The sequence below is a fragment of the Urocampus carinirostris genome, chromosome 5, assembly GCF_059441175.1.
Source record: "Urocampus carinirostris isolate Australia breed hairy pipefish chromosome 5, RoL_Ucar_1.0, whole genome shotgun sequence".
Taxonomy (NCBI): Eukaryota; Metazoa; Chordata; class Actinopteri; order Syngnathiformes; family Syngnathidae; genus Urocampus; species Urocampus carinirostris.
Window position 1 is genome coordinate 20,954,017 of NC_142353.1, and position 25,825 is coordinate 20,979,841.

The 25,825-nt window shown below is 37.9% G+C and overlaps 1 protein-coding gene across 3 annotated transcripts in view; it reads left to right on the forward strand.

Annotated features, from left to right (window-relative positions):
- The window catches only part of dock8 (dedicator of cytokinesis 8), a 118,113-nt gene extending 92,288 nt beyond the window's left edge, over positions 1-25,825 (forward strand). For all 3 annotated transcript variants that reach the window (XM_088336129.1, XM_088336131.1, XM_088336130.1), the window contains exons 39-48: positions 927-1,119; positions 2,782-2,925; positions 3,030-3,161; positions 4,547-4,681; positions 6,892-6,981; positions 8,945-9,181; positions 9,252-9,395; positions 14,936-15,042; positions 20,541-20,711; positions 23,036-25,825. In XM_088336129.1, the coding sequence (XP_088192255.1) occupies positions 927-1,119; positions 2,782-2,925; positions 3,030-3,161; positions 4,547-4,681; positions 6,892-6,981; positions 8,945-9,181; positions 9,252-9,395; positions 14,936-15,042; positions 20,541-20,711; positions 23,036-23,087 (1,405 nt within the window). In that variant the 3' untranslated portion in view covers positions 23,088-25,825. The remainder of the gene's footprint in view (positions 1-926; positions 1,120-2,781; positions 2,926-3,029; positions 3,162-4,546; positions 4,682-6,891; positions 6,982-8,944; positions 9,182-9,251; positions 9,396-14,935; positions 15,043-20,540; positions 20,712-23,035) is intronic.

Here is a 25,825-nt window from a genome sequence, read left to right on the forward strand (position 1 = left end):
TAAAGAGAGTTGTTGCACGACTAGTTTGCACTGTTTCTGCATGGTTCTTTTCAATGAAAGCAGCAACTTCTTCACAGCACTTCTCTATTCTCCACGCCAGCTTCTCTGGTTTGTCCTCCGCTCCACAGTTTTTTTGCAACAGGAATAATAATCCCTCTGAAATTATTGCAGCAAAGTGCTGCGCAATTTCTACCACGGCTTTGTGATCGGCACGCTTCCTGATTGTACTCTTTGACTTGGTCATTCACACGAACGCCGCATTTGTGTTTTTCCATTACACTTTGCTTCATTTTGAAGTCATTCTCCTTTTCTTCTCAGAAAGCTTACTGTTTCCCTTTCTTGAAACTTATGGTTCAGGTCACAAGAGTAAAAAAAAGAAGATGCTATAAAATGTGATTAAAATATGCAATCAAAACAAACTTGCTGCAGAATACAGGTACTGTACAGGTATAACCAAGTGGAAACAGGTGCCTGATGGCGGAAAGGGCATGGTCAGACAGTACCGGGCTGATGGCGGTGAGTGGTCTCGAGCAACCTCTGGTGGTAGCCTCTGAAACTGCTCGTGAACTGGATTTTCTTTTGGATAGCAAGCAAGAACTTTGTTAAAAAAAATATTGTATCGAAATTCTTGTGCGTAGAGATGCTCGTATGAAGGAAGTACCACTGTAATTGTACATCACATAAATTCATACAACTCTTGTGTGGGACCGTATATTGAATGCTAAAGCCCGCACAGCATTGGACTCAATAGCCAAAGATTGACCAGGAAGTCAACAAAATAGTCCCCGCTCCATGACACTGACACGTGTTTGTAGTATGTTGTCCTTGTCATGAAGCGTAAAAAAGCTTTCATTTTGAAATAAAAGACCTTATAATACAATAGAGTAGTAAATCAATACAAATGACATCCTGGCTTTGTCCTGCAGGATTGCAAAAGGCTATCAGACGTCTCCCGACTTGCGTCTCACGTGGCTGCAGAACATGGCTGAGAAGCACAACAACAGAAAGTGTTACACGGAGTCAGCTATGTGTCTGGTACACGCCGCTGCCTTGGTGGCCGAGTACCTCAGCATGTTGGAGGATCACAATTACTTGCCCGTTGGCAGCGTCACCTTCCAGGTAAAGGCCATTTGTGTATATTGTATATACTGTATCATGGTCCCATTGCTTAAAATTATTTAATATTTATTTACTTTTCAACCTTATTTTATTATCCACCTGTGATTTATTTATTTTTTTCCTGCCAAGTACCCAGTATTTTACTAAGAATCTTTTACATTGCAAAGTGAGAAAAAAATACAGTCCTGTTTACGGATAAGCTTGCTCCTTTATTTTTTGATTTTATTTTATTTTTTAGAACATTTTGGAAAATGATAGATTTTGGCACTTCTATTAAATAATAGTTTCTTTTTTTTGTAGTATTGTATTACTGTATTTTTATATTATTCAATATTCAGGGTGTTTCATCAAATTGTATATGTATTTCTCTGAATTAACTCACAAACAGATAATTTGTAAATAAAAATTTCAAAAAAAAAAATAAATAATATATATATATATATATATATATATATATATAGAGAGAGAGAGAGAGAGAGAGAGAGGCCAACATTTTTACTCAAGTAAAAGTATTGTTACTTCCGAATAATATTACTGAAGTAGAAGTAAGAGGAGTCATCCAAATAATTACTTGAGTAAAGTTAAAAAGTACGTGGTAAAAAAAATTACTCAATTATGAGTAACTGTAGCGACGTCATATTTATTTTTTCATTCTTAAAACAACCAATCAAATTATCAAAGTCCATCCAATAAACCAAAGAATACAATTAATTTAAAAGTAGATTAGGATAATCAATGAAAATTCAAGTGCTTTAATAAACGATAAAATAAAAATAGCATAAATCAAATAGATTAAGCACATGTAGCACCAGGTAGCACATTTAAAGCCCCAATACTTATCTTAACAGGTTCTGCAGGTAGAACAACAAGCTAGCCCATGAACTCGAACAAAGGAGACATTGCATACTGTAGCTGGTGTTTGGCACCCTTTTTAAGAGAAACATGCTTTTGATGTGACGCCAGGGGCGCTCCTCCTCTTCTGTGTTTTCTTGGTCGGTATTGCTCAGCGACATTTCCGATCTGTTTCATCCGTAAACAAAATTCCCCCCGCTAAAGTTGAATAGAGTCACGTGACGAGGCTGATTGGTTAAACATGGTAGAGCCTGGCGGAGGTCTGGGTCAAGATAAATGCGCCTTAGCGGAGACAAACAGGCACATACTTACGTGGAGGGGATTTATTAAATAACGCAGTAACGACTTCAATTTTGTCTAACGTAGCAGAGTAAAAGTACAGTTTTGTATTCACAAATTTACTCAAGTAAAAGTTTAGGGATTTAAAGATACTCCTAGGAGTACAAAATTTCCCAAAACTTACTCAAGTAAATGTAAAGGACTAAATGTACTTCGTTACTACCCACCTCTGTGTAACACACACCAAGATTGACATCCACAAGACTCACACTTTTACACTTGCACACCCTTACTTTTGGACAGATGCAAGCACACACAAACACACTCACACATACACCGTTGTGAATTTGTGTGTGTTTGTGTGTGCTTGCCCAAAACACATCCTGACCTCCAGCAGTCAACAGGTCATTGATTGGAGGGTCATCACATTAGTTCCGTTTCCTGATGCCCATTTTCAATTTGGCCATGTGACTGCTAATTGGATTAAGTGAACTAAGTGATTGATTGGACTCATGGATTTTTCCTCCCCAGAGCATCTCCTCCAATGTACTGGAGGAATCGGCCGTGTCGGACGACATCCTGTCCCCCGACGAGGATGGCGTGTGTTCGGGTCGCTACTTCACAGAAAGTGGCCTCGTGGGCTTGCTGGAGCAGGCCGCAGAGCTTTTCAGCAATGTAAAAAGCAAATCGGCCTATTGTTTCCACCTGATTCCTCACTGCATGATATCCTCGCATTGCAACTTGCCATGGTAACCGACAACGTGTTTTGTCCTATCAAGGGGGGTCTGTACGAGGCTGTTAACGAAGTCTACAAGGTAATCAATCCCATCCTCGAGGCGCACCGTGACTTTAAGAAGCTGGCATCCACTCACGACAAACTGCAAAGAGCTTTTGACAACATCATTCAGAAGGTAAGGAACAAATTCACACCGAAATGATAAACAAATCCTTAACCTCGTGGGACAATGGCACAACTGATTTGTTTGTGTGTGGGAGGTAAAAAGACTCCCAGTAGTAGTTTTATTATTTTTTGATGTTAATGTTGGAATTATTAACTGTTGGCTACGGAAAACCCAAAACCTTGCGGAAAACTAGGTAAAAAAATAAACAACAATAGTGCAGTTTGTTCACTTGGAGTCTCCGAAGTTTGTATTCTTCATTAATGTTTTTAGCACTTGTTTTTAGTGGCAGCAATGTCTAGTGGTCAACTAATGCACACTGTCCCTTTAAGAATACAGAAAAAATCGAAAGGTTGTAAAGTAAAACATTTTTACATTGGAATAGTTTACAATGTACAGAATCAATTCAATATTGCTGATGTTTTAAACATTATTCTGAGTTCTTGCTCAGTTTTTAGAGCTTTCTTTAATATAATTCAACCACAATATAGAGAAATTTGAAAACTAATGATATGGTATTGTTTTAATAGTCTTCCATTTCTACAATATTGCCGTTGAGTTGTAAATTTAGTACATTTATTGCCACAAAAAAAATAACTCAATACTGGACTGGCGTTGTACGTCAATACAATAAAGTAAAAATCCCTTGTTTTTCACGGAAGTGGTGTTCCAAAAAGGATGTGCGAGAGTAAAAACCTGCGGAGTAGAAACCATTATTCATTGATTTTTTTTAAATACTCTATTTACATTAATATGCACTGAAATGAAAAAACGAATTCTTCTGTACAGTCAAATAATAATTTCACAAACAATCTTGCTGTTATTCTCTGTTGCATTATAGCGTGGAAAAGGATTTCAGGACAATATCCATATTTCAGTTGATATTTAGTCACATTGAGCTCATTGGGGAAAAAAACAAATGTGGCATAAAAGCACTTTTACCTTCCTTACCTTTAAGAAGTCCAACTCTATCGATGTTAGCAAGCATATTCCGCTGCCTTTTGATGCTTTTGATGGTCCAGAGCGTTTTCTTGACATGACGGTGTTTAGAGAAAGCTAGAATTGAAAATGATTTGTGTGTTCATAATATGGGTTTGAGAAGCTGTTTGTGTACAACTTAGACCACAATGTTATTGACGCATAGGCAGACAGAGGCAGAAAAGGGAGGGAGCAACAGTATAGCTAATTAGAATGCTGAACAAAAAGTACGTTGAAAATCCACGAAGTAGCACTAATAGTCTAACAATACATACTAACTGCATTATTATTAATTTTACAGCATCAGTTTCTTTTCAATGAACTGCAAATTGCTTTCTCTAAGAATCCATAAACAGGCTTTTATAATACTAATAAAAAATAAAAACTGAGGAATGTACGGTGTTTTGTTGTCCATACAGGGACACAAGAGGATGTTTGGTACATACTTCCGGGTTGGCTTTTATGGTGGAAAGTTTGGAGACCTCGATGAGCGGGAATTCATTTACAAGGAGCCAGGCATTACGCACCTGCCTGAGATCTCGCAACGGCTGGAGGTGAGAGACAAACACAGCATGGTTTAAATCGTGGATGTCCCATGGGATAAGGAAATGAGCACACTCAATTTTGTGTTTCTGAAATTGCTGCCGTTTTTTTGCCTATAAGTATCAACATTTCAAACTATTTTGAACTTCAGAAACAAAAGGTTGGTTATAATTGCATTATGAAATGACATGCAGATTTTGACTCCTTGATTTACATGCTCAAAAGCATTTTGAGGCTTTAAGTTGATTGTGGCTCAAATACACTGCGCAGATAGAGGAAAACACTGCACACCTTTTAGCCGCCACTGTGATAGAATTTAAGCAGTTGTGTCAAAGTCAAATGAACGCAGGGCTGAATAAAAAATGTGACCACTGAATGTTGAAAATAAAAGCTGCTGCTAATGCTAGTTACTAATGTTGTGCTAGTGACAGCTAATGCTAGAAAATACTAAAACTAACAGTTAACCGCTAAAGCTAAATATATGCTCAGGTCAGGCTGACGACAGCCCAAAAATGAAGACAAATGATGAACTTTCGATCATCCAGTTGCTTTAATTAAATAATGTTAGATGTTGATGCTAGTTGTTAATGCTAGTATAGCTAGTGATAGCATCTGTGATGTCAGCTGGTTTAGGAAAGCTCGTTGTTAATGTTGTGATCGTCGCATCTAGCGACCCCTAAGGCAATGACATAACAATTAATCGCTAAAGCTCTCACTACTCATAATAATTATTTTTTACAGAGTATTATGTGAATTCATTTTCAATTTTATAGTTTATTTCATTGAGAAGTTCACAGTTCACGGATCCCTTAACCGCCTGGGTCGTAGGGGCACAACATCCTGTGGTGTGTCTTAGGCAAGTACCTCTCTTGGTCTGTTTTTGAGGTAGGGGTTTGTCGCCCTGACATGAAGCAGATAGTGCTGGTTTCCATGATAACCAGTAGCAGGAGAAGCCTCTGGATCTGACCCAAATACAACAACTTTATCATCTGTCCGACATTTTTTTGTGTGTAAAGCGTCATCCCGCTCTTAAGAAATGAACATTGACAGTCAGCGGCATGTGTGTGACAATACTGATACTAAATCCTAAATAACTTGGCAGACCTTTTGTTCCAAAATTAAAAGCAGGCCTGCTTCGTTCATATTCACACTATACAATACGCATCGCAAAACTTGGAGAATTCTTATTTTTCTGGGGGGAAAAACCTGTTGCAATATCATTACGTTATTTGCGCCTTTGTTTTTGGTACTTATTGAAGGTTCAAAGGCTCTATGTTGCTTAAGTACCTTGTGTTTCATATATTTTGTATCTATATTAAATAAATATCAGGATGGATAAATAAAAGAAATGGTTTCTTCAAAAATAAAAGGAAATTATTTAAGAATGGTACATAAATGAATAAATTGATAAAATGACTAAAAAAATCAATAAAATGGATCCACTGATGCTAAACGCTGCCTCTAGAGACACTAGCCGCTATTATTCAGGTGCCACCTGTAGCCTGTATATTTTTGCAAAAGTGGGCTAAATTCAGTTCCCGGAAAAAAATAAATAATGGTATATTTCTTTCATTCACCTAACTGTCAAGTCATGTTTATTTGTATAGCCCTTAATCACAAGAAGTCTCAAAGAGCTGTACAGAATACTGTACATACTATTATTACACCATCCCTTGATCTAAAATCTACATAAAGTAAAGGAAAAACTTAAAACATCAGCATGGGGAAATTAATAAACCTTGAGAAGGCGCCGCATTGAGGTTATCCCCGTTCCAGGATGACCTGGCAGCAATGGATGTTACCAGAGCATCAACAAACCATACAAAGACATCATCAACATGAAATATAGGTCCTTCATAATCTATATACTATAAGTGTGTTTTTACTCTTGATTAAAAAAGTTCCACTGAGGTTTCAGATCCAATCTCAGAGGGCAGAGCATTTCACAGCACCAGGGCCTGTATGAAGAATGCTCTTAAAACTGCAATATATGTTAATATATAATTGTACTTAAATACAATTAAATACATTGCAAATATACATTAACCAAAAATTAAATTTTCTTCAAGAAGTAATTATAGATTGGAAAAACTATGCAGCGGTTCCTGGTGTTTGACAAAATAATTCAGCAAGATTATCACAGGAGCTACACCTCTGACCTATGAAATCTATATTATTGATACACTGCTATGTGACTAGTATGTGATTCTCTGACTTCCAGAACTTTTACAGTCAGTGTTTTGGGGAGAATGTCCTGGTGATGATCAAAGACTCGACGCCTGTAGACAAAAAACAACTTAACCCCAACAAGGTAAGAGATGATTCACTCTAAAGCTAGCGTTGAGCATTTAAGAGGTCTTATATTAAACTAAGGTACACAAAAATCCTACAGCACACTGTCCAACAAATGGACGTCTTTCTTGAATCAATCCAACATGCTTCTATATCTTTCATTGAAGAGAAGCCCAAAGTCCTCAAAGAAAAACATTAAAAATCATGTGAGATTTGAACTGTGTAAATCAAATCTGCCCCTGAGCGCTGTATCGCCGTGGTGATTGGAATCGGTAAAAAGAAAGTCTGCCATTTGGTGATCTCATCTCATCTCATTAGCTGTACCGCTTATCCTTATTAGGGTTGCGGGGGGGCTGGAGCCCATCCCAGCAATCATCGGGCAGTGGGCAGGGGACACCCTGAACTGGTTGCCAGCCAATCGCAGGGCACAGGGGGACAGACAACTCACTCGCTCAGTCACACCTAGGGACAATTTGAACCGGCCAATTCATCTGAAATGCATGTCTTTGGAATGTGGGAGGAAACCGGAGTGCCCGGAGGAAACCCAAGCAAGCACGGGGAGAACATACAAACTTCGCACAGTAAGGCCGGTAGCTGAATTTGAACCCACGCAGGAGGTTCCCATGACCTCAGAACTGTGCCGCACACGCGCTAACCACTGCGCCACCGTGCTGCCCCGTTTGGTGATGGATGACAGATTAACCCATTGTATCTTGCAATTATTGAGGATATTTAATGTATCTGCTCTGTGAAGGTTGATTTGATCTATTTCTCAAATAAACACACAGACCTTTTATTTTCTACTGTACTTCAAAAGCACCCTGGAATGTACGTTTTCGAATGGACCAGTGGTACACAACCTTTTTGATAAATATTATTTCAGCCACTCAGTAAACAATGCTTCAGTACAATAAAAAACAAGATTGACCTGATCACTGCTTGAATCATTTTGTTTTGTTTACTTTTTTTTAACAAAATGACACTTTCAATTTTTTTTTATTAAAGTTGTGTTTAATTTCGGTAAATTGACTCTTTTTTTTTCCTGGTGTTTTGTATAAAAGCAGTCTTTTTGGGGACAAATTAAACCAGTATTGCTCCTAACTGGGTTATTGTTTTAGCAATTGTTTTTATTTTTAAATTTATTTTAAAATTTTACATACCACCTAAGGAGTGCACCTCCATATAAGAGTCAGTGATAAAGACCACACTAAAATATGAACAAAACAGTGAATCCAAGGTAATCAATAAAAGGAGTATATACTCCACCTCAAAATTCAATAAAGATTGATAAAATCTTGATTCCTATGCAGTTACTTTCTGTATGCATTTCGTCTATTATCTGCACCGCTTATCCTCAGTAGGGTCGCGGGGGTGCTGGAGCCCATCCCAGCTGTCTTCAGGCAGTGGGCAGGGGACACCCTGAACCGGTTGCCAGCCAGTCGTAGGGCACACAGGGACAAACAATTCGCTCGCTCATTCACATCTAGGGACAATTTGTACCGGCCAATTAACGTAACATGCATGTTTTTGGAATGTGGGAGGAAACCGGAGTGCCCATTAGAAACCCACGCAAGCACGGAAGAACATGCAAACAGGAGGTTCGATCTCATGAACTGTGCCGCACATCAAAATAATGTATTACAACAATTATACAATATTTCCAGTTTTTAAAATGATTTATATAAAACATTTAGGTTTGTCAATTACATTGTTAATTAGTTGTCATTGGAAGTCATTCAGTGGCTCCCAAATTAGATGGAAAATAGATATTTGAAGTCTGACACTTTTATACATCGTATTAATTTTTATCACATTATCTTTGTTTATAATTCCTGCTCTTTTTGTTTCTCACCTCACTGACAAACAACACAGACGAACGGCTCATTACGTTCATTCACAAAACGTTTGCACCAAGGTCTGCATTCAATTGTGCAGGGGTATCTTATGTCGTGTCCTTTGACCGACCTTGTGCTATGGTCCAGGCCTACATCCAGGTGACCTACGTGGAACCCTACTTTGATGACTACGAAATGAAAGACCGGCTGACCAACTTTGAGAAGAACTTCAACCTGCGGCGCTTCATGTACACCACGCCCTTCACCAAGAGCGGACGCCCGCGGGGCGAGCTCAACGAACAGTACAAGAGGAAGACCATCCTCACCACGATGCACGCCTTTCCTTACGTGAAGACGCGCATAAACGTCATCCAAAAGGAGGAGGTATTAGTCTGCCACAGATGCTCGTCGTAATTATAAATCATTGTTCATGTGTTATTGTACGTTCCTGTAGTTTGACCTGACTCCTATTGAAGTGGCCATAGAGGACATGCAGAAGAAAACCAAGGAGCTGGCGATTGCGACGCACAGAGAGCAACCTGATGCTGTTATGTTACAAATGTTGCTACAAGGTTCGGTGGGGGCCACTGTTAACCAGGTATTAATGAGTTTGTATTTGTGTGTTCGTTTACACTCATTGTGTCGAAAAAACATTTTTTGTAGATTCAGTGTATTTGGATTCAAAGTTGAATATACAAAACTCAATTCCAATGAAGTTGGGAAAGTGTGTTAATTGCAAATAAAAATTGAACCAAGTAAATTCCAAATTCTTTTCAACCCATATTTAAATGAAAGCACAGCAAAGACAACATATTTATTGTCTTCACTCATAAACTTTATTGTTTTGGGAGAAAATCATCAACTCTGTAATTTGATGACAGCAACACGTGCCAAAATAGTTGGGACAGGTGTCAATAACTACTCAGAAAGTGGATGAATGGAAATCAACCAACTATTTGCAGGTGAACAGATGAATTAGCAACAGGTGAGAGTTGTTACTGGGTATAAAAAAGGGAGACCCGAACAAGCTAAGTCATTCACATGCAAGGATGGGGCGAGGTTCACCTCTTTGTGAACAACTGCGTGAGCAAATTGTTGAACAGTTTAAAAACAACATTCCTCAAAGTACAATTGCAAGGAATTTAGGGATATCATCATCTACAGTCCATAATATTGTGAAAAGGTTCAGGGAATCTGGAGAAATCACTGTGCGTAAACGGCATGGCCGTAAACCATTATTGAATGCCCGTGACCTCCGAGCCCTCAAGCGGTACTGCATTAAGAACCGACATCAATGTGTAAAGGACATCACCACATGGGCTCAGGAACACTTTGGAAAACCACTGTCAGTCAATACAGTTCGACGCTATATCCGTAAGTGTGGGTTAAAACTTTATGTTGCAAAGCGTAAGCCATTCATCAACAACATCCAGAAACGCCGCAGGGTTCTCTGGGCCCGAGCCCATCTAAAATGGACTGATACAAAGTGGAAAAGTGTTCTGTGGTCTGATGAGTCAGTTTTCCAAATTGTGTTTGGAAATTGTGGACGTCGTGTCCTCCGGTCCAAAGAAGAACAGAACCACCCAGACTGTTATGCACGCAAAGTGCAAAAGCCAGCATCTGTGATGGTATGGGGGTGCATGAGTGGCCAAGGAATGGGTAACCTGCACATCTGTGAAGGCACCATTAATGCAGAAAAGTACATTCAGGTTTTGGAACAAAGTATGTTGCCATCCAAACAGAATCTTTACCATGGGCGCCCTTGCTTCTTCCAGCAGGATAATGCCAAGCCACACACTGCACGTCTCACGACAGCGTGGCTTCGTAGTAAGAGGGTGCGGGTGCTTGACTGGCCTGCCTGCAGTCCTGACCTGTCTCCCATTGAAAATGTGTGGCGCATTATAAAGCGCAGAATAAGACAAAGGAGACCCCAGACTGTTGAACAGCTGAAGCTGTACATAAAGCAAGAATGGGAAAAGATTCCACTATCAACGATTCAACAACTAGTCTCCTCACTTCCTAAACGTTTATTGAGTGTTATTAAAAGGAAAGGTGATGTAACACAATGGTGAAGAAGCCCCTTTCCCAACTACTTTGGCACTTGTTGCAATTATAAAATTCTAAGTTTATCATTATTTGCTTATGGAAATAAAGTTTATGAGTTTGAACATGGATAATCTTGTCTTTGTGGTGTATTCATTTAAATATGGGTTAGAAAAGGTTTGCAAGTCATTCTATTCTAATTTTACTGACATTTTAAACTTTTTCCCAACTTCAATGGAATTGACTTTTGTAGGTTGACGTGCAAAAATCACACTCAATTGGATATTGTCACGATACGGCCATTGTCACAATACTGGTGGGTGTTTTGGTTTTAGTCACTGCTTACGGATCCTTTAACAGCCTTGGTCGTCAGGTAAAACTTTCTTTGGTGTGTCTTGGGCAAGTACATCTTGGCAGCAACCATCCTTCTTCGTGCTGGTGTTTTGGTTTGCTTTTTTCTCCTCACATGAAACAGTTAGTACCGGTTTCCAGGGTTATCAGTAACAAGAGAAGTCTCCTTATCTGACTCAGATATAGTAATGTCAGAAAAAAAACCATTTACAACTCTTTCACAATGTCTAAAAGGTGGCAAACGTAAATTACACATATGCGAAGTTTCAGGGGCTAACTGGTGGTCTCCAAATGGCCACTTTTGGCAACACCTAGACCTTCCATTGGAGAAATGTATAAAATACAATGTTTAGATTTTCAGATCATGATTAAATTTGACATGGTACTAGGTAAGGCTTCAAGCTATTGTCTCACTTGCTTTCCAGCTAAGATGCCCATTCTACACTCTTTTGGAGGCATTTGGTTGCAAGAAAACTCAAGCAAGATTAAAAACTTTCCATTTCTGTGTGTTCCACCTCCCATTACTCAATGTTAGTAGCACTTGCAGAGATTATTTCAATGTTACCTTTCAAAAGAGACCAAAACCATGATTATTCTCCAAACAGTTCAAGAACAGCATTCAATCTACTTTGGGTATGACTTTGATTGGGATTTTAGGTGAAATTTACAGGAACGGTAAGGGGTTAAAACACTTTTACAATGTATATTTAACGCCGGTAAATTTACTGTGTAGCTGCCACAAAAATGACTCTTCAGGAGCACATTATGTTAACCCACAAATTTCCATCCTCCCTCCTCGTCGCCCCCTTTGTCCTCCGTGTGCCCCCTCCGAACATGTCACTGCTTGCCCTAAAACAGCCTTCCACAAATTTGCTCCATTTAACTTATCCCATTTACAATTAGCATTGTATTTGCAGATTGCTGGTTGAGTCACGATCAAAGCGTTTGCAGCATTGGTAACCTTAATCCCCTCCCTCACCACTCCATTATTGAGTTAAAATGTCAATTCCTGGCCGCCCGCCCTTTCATGTGTCGTGAGCTTTGCCTGAACCGCCACCTGCTTTGATGTGATGGCTTCCAGGTCTTGCTGCCGTGCTGCACGTCAATATGACACGGCTGTGTTTTATCTGGAAAATTCTAATCTGGCAGGTCTCGTCATTCAGGACCCGACGGCTGCGTAATGCTCCGTAAACATCCACGTCTCCTGCGTAATTAGCACATGGGGCCTTGGTTGGCCTTCTGTTTGGGTCTGCCGTACATGAAAGGGGCTTTTTGGGGAAGCTAATCAGAGCTGTTTAGACGCTCCTGTCAGGAAGCGTGCGCTACGTGAGCGTGCTCGTGGTCTCATGATAAATGTGCTTTGGGGGCAACTGCTGTGTCTCAGACTGGGAAACTAAGAGCTAAATGTTAAAGCTGTCATCTTTACAATTTGTAGTAATAAGAACACAGGGGAGAGTTGCTATTTTCCAACATGTTCCGTATCAAAATTAATACACAAGATCTTATTAGTACAGAACTAAACATTTGGCTCATCTCTGAAAGCAGAGGTAAGATCTAAAGCCCAAGCCAGACCCGAAAGGTCTAAAGTGTCAATCATTACATGCGGGCCAGAAAGAGCTTTTTCGCTGACTTTTTATAAAATAAATATGTTTTTGTATATGTATTCTAAAACAATGTGGAGATAAGAAAAAAAAAACATATATTGAAAAAGGAAAAAAATATATACAGACGCTGCCCTACTTACGACCATTCGACTTATGAAAAATGGTAGATGCCCAAAAAAATTTCAGGATGTCGAAAAATATCCAAACATTGCTAAGTTAAATTTTGTATTGTCTGCACCTTTTTCGGAGTACAGGACATTACTGTAGTGCTTCTTTCTGCCGCTACCGGCATGTGGCGCTGTGAGAGGTCACCCAGCATCCACCCCAAAGAAGAAATCAGCTTCCTCTTCTAGTCCGTGTGTAAACATACTGTACTGAATCTCTAGCGCTAAGAACGTTGACATTTTTATTGTTTATTATCTCATGCATAAATTCAATATGTCTGGTGTAAAGTGTGAAGAAGAGGCAAACCATTTCTTTCTAAATGAAAGTGGAATAAAAAAGCTTGATGCGGTTGAGAAAATGGTTTGACCACTTCTTTTTTCTGGCCACTTTTTACCACGGAGGAGGAACTCGCCTAACTCTTGAAGCTCATCTTCCAAAAGTAAGTTAAACTTAACTTTATCTATCTTTATAGAGCATATTTTATTAAATGTTTATTTTTCAGTACAAAACAATACAGGTTACTTGTACAAGCCTTAAACATACTAATATAAACCTTAAACATACATTTCATACAAAATATAGCCCTGAAGCAACTAACGAACAAATTAAACTTACGAACGATCGTCCAGAACTCGTTCGTAAGTAAGGCAGCGTCTGTATATTCTTTGGCTCTTGCCGACCATACATTGTTCTTTGTATCTCTGCTACTCTCTTACGCACTAGGTTCCTAAGGATGTACAGCTGCTGTGGTTCAAGGCCTGATCCATAACCCATCAAATTGATGGACAGTCTTAAAACTTTCCAGTCAACTCTTAAAAAGATCTGTCAATGATGAAAAATTGTCTGTCAATGTAACCTCTGTTGAAACACAAATATAAAAGCTATAAAGGTATATACAGTCTTGTTTATCTTATATTTCGTTACTCAAGGCAGACTTTATTTTATTAAATCAATTAATTAAATTAATTAAATCAAAATTTTCTATAAATATAATTTTAAAATGTTTCTATATCTAATAATAATAATAATAAAAGACAAGTCTTAAGAGGTGGGTTTTGAGTCCAGATTTGAAGGTGGACAGGTTGGCAGAATTCCCGGGATCAGGTGGTAATGAGTTCCAGAGCTAGGAGGGCAGAGCGGCTGAAAGCTCTGCTCCCCATGTAGCTGAGACTGGCAGTGAAATGGAGGTAACATTTCTGAATTTGTGGTATGATTATTTAATTGTGTGTGTTTTAGGTAAAACGTAAGCCAACCTGATTTCTGCATTGATTTAAAGTTTTTAAAACATGTTTGGAGCCGCAAAAAAAATAAAAGCGTCGTATAAGACTTATAAGGAAGGTAACACATACTGTGTGTATATATGTTTGTGTCATGTTTTTCCTACATTAACCATATCATTTTCCATTATCAATTATTTTTTTTAAAGTGCCACTAGGGGGTGCCAGAGAGCTGCATGCGGCTCCAAAGCCGCCTGTTCCTGACCTTTCTGCTGGGTCAATGAATGTGAAATTATGTAGGGTCTCGCTTGGGAGCCAATGACTATACACGCTATAAAACAAATATAGAGTACAGTATAGGGATATTAATTTAAGAAAAATTATAATACTTTTTCAGAAGGAAGATGATTCAGAAGGACAATATCCATATTCACTTTCCCTTTTTTATTCACAACCTGGAAAAATGTTAACCTCGTCGTTTTCACAAAACCCTCTACACATACACCGTAAATCCTTTATTTATTGGATTTTTATTTCCCCTCTTGACTTTGACCTACTTTTTGTCGCAGCATTATAGAATCACCGCTTTACTAGGGAGTGGTGGCAGGAAGCCATCTCTGATCCTTTATTTGTTGGTACGCTCTGACATTTGTACGCTTCCTTTCTTAAGCTCCTTTTTCCTTCCTGTGGTTTTGTTTTTGCTTTCTCTTTTTTTAACCTTGACTGATGCTTGTATGGCCTCACTCTCTCCGTCTTAGGGCCCGCTGGAAGTGGCCCAGGTTTTCCTGAATGAGATCCCGACGGACCCCAAGCTCTTCCGTCACCACAACAAACTCCGGCTGTGTTTCAAAGAGTTCATTATGAGGTAAGATGGTGTTGGTTAAATATTTCCTAGTACGTTCTTGCCACTCATGCTAAAATACAGAACATTCATGCTAGTGTACGACTAGTAATGGTCATAGTAGGAGTACAACTACAAAGTTAAAACATATTAATGATCACCAAAAACACACTCAAATGATGATCTAACATAAAAAATACAGTCATAAGATAAAAAAGGTTAAATTATCGAAGTTTTTAGCTGGACTTGCAACGCTATCACTTATATACAAGTTTTTTAAAAAAAGAAAAAAAAACTCATCCAAGAAGATTTTATCTGCCTCCCTTCAAAATGTTATGAAAATGTGTAATTGTCAATGAAGAGAGCTTTTAGAAGACCAGCTGCCATGTTTTCTTCAACGAAAGAAGCATCTTCTTCTCTAATCTCCTTTGTCGACACCAACTTTCCTATTTTGTCTTCTTCTTTGCTGTTTTTTTCTAAAAGAAATATAATATCCTTTGGAAATTTTGGAAATTATTGGTTTTGTGATTGGCACTCGCTGCTTCCCGGTTGTACTCCTTGGCTTGGTCATTTACAGAAACACATGCTTGTGGTTTCTATGATTCCTTTCTTTGTTTCAATTGTATATTGCTCCTTTTTTTCTCAGACACCCTACCGGTTCCTTTTTCGAAACTCATGGTTAAGGTCACAAAAACCAACTTGCTACAAAATACAGGTAGTCCAGAGGTATAACCAAGAGCGGCCAAGATCAATAGCATTGCTCAGGATGTATACAGATTGGCTTGATTTTATGGATTTGGGAGTATAGTGACTTTTGTTTTGTTTTAAGAATTTTGTGGCAATCCTTTTTTAGAAATATTCTCTGACTCCCTTTCCCGACTCGATTTATTTTTATTTTGTTGATTAGAAATGCGAGCTTCTCTTCTAACAATCTCCTTTGTTCTTTCATTTGATTTTCCTGGCCATGTCAATAAAACGTAGTTTGTTAGAATCAAACCACATGCATTATTTATTTGTGTGTTTATATATTTTCCTTTTGTATTGATCAATCGTTATTCACATCAATGAAATGCAAAATGGATCATATAAATCTAAAAATGCAATATGAGTATTGCTTTCTTCATGATAAATGCTAGACACAATATGAGGCTATTTTGAACTAATTCGAGTATCGGTAAACATCGAATTAGATTCTGGACCAAATAAATATAGTATAAAGCAATTTTCTCTAAATCTGCATTCGTGTTTTTCAAAAATTCATCTCATCTCATCTCATTAGCTACACCGCTTATCCTCAGTAGGGTCGCGGGGGTGCTGGAGCCCATCCCAGCAATCATTGGGCAGTGGGCAGGGGACACCCTGAACTGGTTGCCAGCCAATCGCAGGGCACACAGGGACAGACAACTCACTTGCTCATTCACACCTAGGGACAATTTGGACCGGCCAATTCACCTGAAATGCACGTTTTTGGAATGTGGGAGGAAACCGGAGTGCCCGGAGGAAACCCACGCAAGCACGGGGAGAACATACAAACTCCGCACAGGAAGTCTGGAGCTGGATTTGAACCCACGCAGGAGGTTCCCAAGACATGAACTATGCCGCACATGCGCTAACCACTGCGCCGCCGTGCAAAAATTATTGAATTAAAATTGATCGCTGCACAGGTTGATTAGGAGTAACATCAAACAAGTGTTTTAATCTTGACACTCTGTCAAGTCAAGCCATGTTTATTTGTATAGCCCTTAATCACAAAGTCTCAAGACATCCACATAGTAAACATATTTTGTTTTGTACTCCTTCCGTAAGTCATAGCTGCTATAAAACTGCTTCCTGTGTGCCGCTATGAGATCTCCAGGGCCAAAATTGGCTAAATCTAGTTTTTTGTTTTTTTTGTTTTCCCCCCTATGCATCAGTATATGTTTATTTGTTTTCATTTATTATTTAGATACACTGCATGATCAAACTAAATGTTCCCGCCTTTATTATTGGATGTGAATGTTGCAAAATAGCTGATAATTACGGCTAATTGCTTAACTAATCAAACAGGTAGGATGAATGGGAATTAGCGCGAGCTTTTGTATCACCAAACTGCTTTTCATCCCAGCTCTGTGATAGCTCCCACTTCTTATTCCTCACGTTATCACCAAGCGATTTTTCATCCCATTCAAAGTGTCATTGTTCCCAAGAAATTCTTTGTATTTAGAATAATTGAGATGATAATTTGAACACTCCTGCTCACAGAAAAGTGTCCTTTGGAGTGATTTTAGAGAACGAAAAGTCTATGTTCGCGTGCACTGCATTTGTGTGTTCATCTTGCATTTGTCCTTTGTTTATTGCCCCCAAAAGGTAGTTTTGATTTCCCTGAACCTCATAGATTACTGTATATTCTGGTCTGCGGTTATGGTTACAGGTATATTTCGAAAATATTTACTGTAATTTCTGAAATGGTTAGATTTTCAATCCCAAGGAAAAAGGTCCTTTGTGTGACAGCAGGGAAAATGTTCTCAACGTTTAATATTTATTTCAGCTTTAATCTTCTTGTAATAGGCCGTAATTCCAACGAAATGAGCTTATGTTGATTTGGTTGTTGTTCATGATAAGAATTAAGAAAAGCCAGTACGTTGTCCCCTGTGGTAGCCACGTTTGCCTTATATTTCTAATACATTTTGTGCCTGTCTGTATCCTATCTGCTATTGGCTGGTGACACACGCCTAAAAAATATTTTCAAAGATTCATGAATGATAGCGACATGTAATGTAGGTGTCTCAAACTCATTGTGCCTTAAGGGCCACATGGTAGAAAATCTACTTTCACGGTGGTTGGACTAGTAAAATCATGGCATAAAAAATGTGCCCCAGTGGTAGGGCTGGGGATTTTTTGGAGGCTCACAATTAAGTTTGGATTAAGATTCAGGGGTTTACTATTAGATCATAAAATGATTACTGGTGTTTTTTTCCCCTTCACTCTGATTTAATATGTTGTAGGGTTTATTAACTGTACATTTGTAAAAGAAAAAAAAAACAACTGAATTATTTATACTATAGATAATTTAACTCAAAGAAACTCATGCAAACTGGAAAGTGACAAAAATAGCACGCAAACACTAATTTAGGGTGCAAATGTTTTCTATGATTAATGATGTAAACGTCTTTTTATGCTTTTATTATTTTTGCCATTAGGCACGGTTTAAGTACAGACCTACTTGCGAACGAGATAAGTTCCCTTCGTTCGTAAGTTGAATTTGTTCGTAAGTCGCTTAAGTGCTATATTTTGACGTTTTTTATAAGTATGTTTAAGGCTTGTATACATGACCTGTATTGTTTTGTACTAAAAAAAAATAAACATTTCCTGAAATAATATGCTCTATAAAGTTAAGTTACTTACTTTTTGAAGATAGGCTTCAAGAGTTAGGCGACTTCCTCCTCCGTGGTAAAAAGTGGCAGAAAAAAAGCGATCCAACCATTTTCTCAACTGCATCAAGCTTTCTTATTCCACTTTCATTTCAAAAGAAACTGCTCGCCTCTTCTTTGTACTTTACTCCAATGGATGTACGAGATATATACAAATTTCAAAGTTCTTAGCGCGCTGAACATACAGTATAGAATGTTTACACAATAACTAGGAAGAGAAAGCAGATTTCTTCTTCGGGGTGCATGCTGGGTGACCTCTCACAGCGCCACCACACGCCGGTAGCGGCGAAAAGAAGCACTTTACTCGGAAAAAGGTGCACACAATACGAAATCTAACTCACAGCAATGTCCGGATATGTTTCGACATCCCGAAAAAATAAACGTATCTACCGTTTTTCTTAAGTTGAATGGTCGTAAGTAGGGGAGCGTCTGTCCTCCTCAAAGCTAACATCGACATTGTCAAACCAGAAAAATATAAGTGTAAAAAAAAAAAAAGAGAAAAAGTTATTACCGTATATGCATTTTTTTGGTGGGGGGATCTTTTTTTCCCAAAGTACAAACCCTTATGGTACCAGTAGCTAATCAATTTGAGTATAACAGTCAGTGATACTCTGTGAAGGTTCTCCAACACATTAAAAGCAAAACAGTGCAATGTGTAAAATAATTCTGTCAATGTTAGCTATAAAGCCCACCCTGAACAAGCTCAACAAAATATCTATCATGGCAGTTGCAATAAAAAATGAGTATTGTAAACAAAAATGGGGAATTATATTTTGTCGTTTTTAATACCTTTCATTGCACTATTGTTACAACGCACTAGTCCTTATTGCACCCTTATTACAAAAGAAAATTGCACTCACAAATTACTATATCGTAAATATTTTTGCATATTTATATTGGAATTCTTCTATTTCTTTTTTCTCTTTCAAATCATTATCATAGAGTGCCTTGTCTAATCTCCTTGCAGACAATGATCACTACATTGTTATCAACTATTGTATTTTATTTTATACTATTCAAAGTTTTAAAGTCCCGCTAAGGGATGAGTTAAATCTTCAAAGCAGCTTTATCTCTTTAACTTTTGAAAACAATGGTGCAAACCCATAATAAACAACAATATAAAATTGCAGGTTTGGGGGATATCTGTACAAAAAAACACAGCTTACGTCATGCCTTGGGTACAGTATTTGATCCCTTCTCAAGCACAAGACGTTTTCCAAGCTTACACGACAGCAGACCTAGTCTCGGAAAATCTTTGCCTCTGGTCATCTGTGTTTCTTTTTTGACTTTATACTGCAGCGTATATAGTTACACACTGATCACTTCTCCATATCAGCCTCCTTTATATATTTGAAGTCAACAGCCACATGTGTTTGTAATCTCGTCAGACTCCCTTATTTCCTGCTGACAGCAAGCGGGCCTGCTGAACTGTCCCACTTTACCTTAATAGTATTGTAATTTAGTGTTTCTCTTTCCTGCGGGTAATTCTGTGTGTTGGCTTCTGGCGTGCAATTGATTATGTTGTTAAGATGGAAACATCCAATCGGCATGTCCCTTGTGGGACTGTTTAGCTCTCAAAGGCCTGCTAATGTGTGTCAAATGGGTGCAGGATGCATTTAGCATAAGGTTGGATTACCCACAGAATGGTTTGCTTGGAGTCACTGATGATGGTGGTCTTAACTTTAATTGCGGTCATTACGTCAATGCAAAAGTCAAGAAGAACTTCTCGTGACACAAGTCAGCCGGTCAAGGGAACACGTTTACAATGCATTCCAGATCAGTAGAATACACAAAATTTTAAAGAAGTATGCTTTGAATATATCCTGTTTTTACAAAGATGACTCAAAGATCCAATTTATTTAGATGGAATAATTATGTCAGACAGCATTTAAAAACTATTTGAGACTGATGAGTTTTAGTAGACACTCAAAATAAGGAGGAAAAACATCAATGGATTTTGAACTTGCAAGGAGAACAGGGAGAGCGTCCAAACCTTAAGATGAAAAATTCCAACCTGTTCTAAAATTGTGGCAGACCACAACAGAACCAGAACAGACCACATATGCAGTGTGCATTAGACATTAGTAAGTCTTGTGCTTTTTGTCTTTGCAGGTGTGGCGAGGCTGTCGAGAAGAACAAGCACTTGATAACATCGGACCAGAAGGAGTACCAGCAGGAATTGAAAAAAAATTATAATCGTCTGCGTGAAAACCTAAGGCCCATGCTGGAGAGGAAGATCCCCGAGCTGTACAAGCCCATCATCAGACCTCGGCTAGAAAACAGGTAAAGGTGCACCTTAAAGTTCATTTTGATTTCACTGTGTGATTGTGTTAAAATGACGCATGCATTTAAATTGAGATTTATCTTGTATTTGCATAATGGTAATCTAGACTCCATCAACATCCATCCATCCTCCCTTCACTTTTGTTAAAAACGATATGGAATCCTCTTGTAAACTTTTTTCAAATACCTATTGTTTAAACAGCCAATTAAAGTTTTACTTTTTACATTTTCAAAGACCATTAGAAGGATTTCATTGTTGTTTTTTTTAATAATAAAACATCCTTTGAATGTTGGAATATATACTAATACGTTTATAAAAATAGACTCTTAAAAATAAGGACAGACATCAATGGATTTTGAACTTGCATAAGAACAGATCATTTAAACTTCAGATAAGTAATTTCAATCTGTTTTAAAAGCCCGACCCTATGCCCTTTCTTTTTATTAAATCTCCTAAATTGCAAAAGTAGATCCACCCTAAAGGGTGTGGTTTTCAAACTACAACAACATGATTGGCTAAAAGTGACAATGGTGTAAACAATGCATAATAGTCAAAACAATGAACAACCTTGGCATCCTACACAATTTCCTTTGCAGGTGTCCAAAATTAAAAACAAAACAACCCTATCACAGTCTGAAATCACTAATTTCGTTACCACCGTTTTTTCCGATGATAACCTTGATAGGTTTATAGGTCAGTAGACACTCAAAATAAGAAGCGAAGACATCATTGAATGTTGAACTTACAAGATGAACAGGAGAAGGACTGTACAAAAAAAATAAACTCACAATGCCAAATTTTCAAATCGTTTCTGAAAGCCCTCTCCTGAGCCCTTTCTTTCTATTAATTCTCCTTGGTTACAAAAAGCAGATCTGCTATAAAGGGCGGGGAATATCAAGGAACAGCAACATGATTGGCCGATAGCAACAATGATGTAAACAAAATGCAATTTCCTTTGCAAGTCAAGTCATGTTTATTTGTATAGCCCTTAATCACAAAGAGGCTGCACTGATTATTGCAAACCACGGACTATTATTACACCATCCCCTGATCTAAAACCTACATGAGGGCAAGGAAAAACTCAAAAACCTCAACATGAGGAAAATGAAAAAACCTTGAGAAGGGACCGCACATCCGGTAATCCCCTTCCTGGATGACCAGGCTGCAATGGATGTTGCAATAACAAATAATACACAAATATTGTCAACATAAAATATAGGTTATAAACAGTTCCACTGAGGTTGCAGATCAAATCTCAGGGGGAAGAGCGTTCCACAGCACCGGTGTCGGATGGGGAATGCTCTTGAACCTGCGTATCTCAGGTGTCCAATAGTAAAAAGAGAATAAACATGCACGATATTCTATTAATTGCTCTGAAAAAACAGTTTGTACCACTGGAATATAATTTTGCCCATGTTAACAAATATTCTCTCACTTTACTGTAGTTGTAACTCATTTTTAGTCAAATAAAAATACTTTAAATCGGCTAAATAATCTGATTTGGCCAATGTTTAGATTTTCTATTATTATTTATCTTATTGTACTATACGTTTCTTTTTACAATATTTCGCAGGAATGCATTTAGAATATAATTCGCCCTAAATTGCATTTATTTTTATAATTATTTCAGGAAAATAATTGTATTATCATTAAAAACAATAAAATATTATGTATTTTGTTTTTATCAAATGTTGGAAATTCATCCATCTGTTATCTGCACCGCTTATCCACAGTAGGGTTGCGGGGGTGCTGGAGCCCATCCCAGCTATCTTCGGGCTTTGGGCAGGGAACACCCTGATCTGGTTACCAGCCACTCGCAGGAGATGTTTGAAATTGTCTTAACATATTTTTTTCTTTTTGAAATTTGTTTTAAAAATGATTTCTAGTCATACATTTACGATGAGTAGTACTATCTGCCAATAAAACAAAATACAAATCTTAGAAAGAGGATAGCTTAACTACATTTTATTATTCTTTCCCTCATTTTTCTAGCTTTATTCCTGCAGTGAACAGAGGATAATGCTCTTTACGCCTTTCGATTGTCTAGTCTGGATGATCATTCGGAGCAAGGAAACCAGAGAGCTACTTTTTTGTAATTGATTAGATCGAAGGGCCACCAGTTTGAAAATGTCATATCTAAAAAAAGTTCTGTTATTACTATGTCGTTACAATGTTATTATGTTATTACCAGGCGGGCTTTACGTTAAAGACCCCTGATTTAGAGACTTGAATAATCATCCCTCTGCTAACATTTTGGGGCAATGGGAGGAAATGCTAAATTTGGGTCTGCATCCACCTTTTACCCTTTGGTATTTCTCCACAGGGAGTCCTTCAAACGTTTGAGTTTCCGCAGAACTCAGGAGGAAGTCTCTTGAGAGGCCGTGCTGAACCACGGACGCAATGCTCTTTAAAGAGTCGGAATAAATCGACGTCCGCAACCTCAATTCGCCGTGCGACAGTTGCTCCACCATTCTCAAAAAGAAAACCTTCTGTGCCGACAATAATAATTATACAACACGTTTGTCGGCTCTAATGTTGAGCATGGAGCCATTCGCCGTGAGAGGCCGTTTGAGTAGTATATCATACTTGCTCTCACATATGACATACTCTCACACATGCACAACTATACAGTCATACCCATGAACAAACGCTACTGCACTCTCTCATTCACACCACTATACTCTCTACCACGTAGTACTATACTCTCATACACACATTACCATGCTTTCACACACATGTAAAAATACTCTCACAGGCATACTACTAAAATTGCTATTACTGAAGATGTTTTTCACACCTAATCTAATGATCACCACACCTCTCTGTATTGTTTTACTCTAGGTAGTTGGGCCAACCAAGGCGATGCACGCTGATCTTTGTGTATACGTTGTACAGTTCAACGTCACACTGGAGTTGCTCCCAGTATAGTAGTAGTAAATGTGAGAGAGTATACAGTAGTAGTATTTGTGTGACAGCATAGTTGTGTGAGTATAAATGTTAATATGTGCGAAAGAATATAGCATTATGTGAAAGAGTATAGTAGTGTGTGGATGAGAGTATAGTTTTTGCATTGGAGTGTAGTAGTATGTTTAAGAGTATAGTTCTATGTGTGAGAGGGTTTTGTAGTGAGTGGATGAGAGTATAGTGTTTGTATGAGAGTGTAGTATTATATGTAAGAGTATAGTAGTGTCTGTATGAGTGTATAGTAGTATGTTTGAGAGTTTAGTTCTATGTGTGAGAGGGTATAGTAGTGAGTGGAAGAGAGTATAGTGTTCGTATGAGAGTATAGTATTATATGTAAGAGTATAGTAGTGTCTGTATGAGTGTATAGTAGTATGTGTGAGAGTATAGCTGTATGTGTGACAGTATAGTTGTGTGTGGATGAGACTATAGTGTTCATAGTACTTTGAGTGATAGTATAGTAGTGTCTGTATAAGAGTATAGTAGTATGTTTGAGAGTTTAGTTCTATGTATGAGAGGATATTGTTCGTATGAGAGTGTAGTATTTATGTGAGAGTATAGTAGAGTGTCTGTATGAGTGTATAGTAGTATGTCTGAGAGTATAGTAGTACCTGTGAGAGGGTATCATAGTATGTGAAATAGTATGTGGATGAGAGTATAGTGTTAGTATAAGAGTGTAGTAGTATATGTGTGAGAGTATAGTAGTGTTTTGTATGTTAGTATTGTAGTATGTGTGAGAGGGTATAGTAGTGTGTGGATAAGAGTATAGTGTTCGTATGGGAGTGTATTATATGTAAGAGATTATAGTCCTGCCTGTATGAGAGTATAGTAGTATGTGTGAGAGTATAGTAGTGTTTGTATACGGGTATGTCTGTGTGAGTATAGTTGTACATGTGTGAGAGTATAATGTTAAATGTAAGCTCAAGTATGTTTTACTTCTCAAAAAGCCTCTCATTTTTTCACTTTTTATTTCTTTTTGTCCTTGCTGGCTCAGGACCTTGTTGGTTTGTCAATAATTCTGTCACACTGTGTGTGAATGCGTCGATGTGACAATGATGTGTCACTCGCAATGCAATAAACAGTCTTACTCTGTGCTAAAGGGCTAACAAACATTTTTATTTGAGCATTAGGAGAGATTTTAATGTTTGTATAATTGATTTTAGGTTTCTATTTTTGTATGATTATTAACTTATTTTATGATACCTGGACTTCATTTGTTTTTCTTGAATTAACACCGGGCATGTCAAACATATAGGCTGCGAGTCGGATCCAGAACAGCCAACAAAACATTTTCGAGTATGTCAGAAAAAAAGTAAGTCTCTCAGTCATTTCTATAGAAAGTTATGATTTTTTTAAATAAATGCAAACTAGGTACACTCTCTCTGGCCACTAGAGGGCAGTTTTGGATTGTTTAGCGTGGTAAATTGGTTTAAATGTAATACTGCATTTACTCAACTGTTATAAACCAGTTAACACATTCAATGCAAAATATAAAAATATTTTCCCCTATTGTTTGTAAATAAATGTGTTTAGAAAAGATCCCTTGTAGTCTGTGATTATATGTACTGATGTAGGCTGAATGATAAAGCATAATACTAAAAACAAAGCTAACAATTTGGAGTTAACATTCTTTTACTGATCCGACCCATCTCAGAACAGAAAGTTTGGATCCGACCCCAGATCCACACTGAGTTTGACATCCCTGGTTTAGACTATAGGATCTAACATAAACTAGTGTACAGATCTATGAGGGGAAGTGCATTTTATTTTGCGAAAACCTATTTTTAAATTACAAGCCTATTTGTATTGATAAGAAAATACGAATTGTGATGATTTGGTAATGATAAAACAATGTGCGGCAGTCCACAGATTATTTTGTAATTATTTTTTTAGAGAGCTGTCATTTGTTTTTCATTTTGATAATATACATTCCAGGAGATATGTCCTCATTGCGCCTGTAAATTTCACTTCAGTGGAGGCGTATGTTTCTTCTCTTTAATGCAGCTTGTTTATCCAGAGCACATTCTTTGGATGACAGATTTTTGTACTGTTTTGTGAAATGCTGACAGAAATTGCTGTATTTAATAAAATCTTACGTGGAAAACCTGTGTTCAGACCTACTAATAAAAGCTGGAATAAATAGCTAAATGTA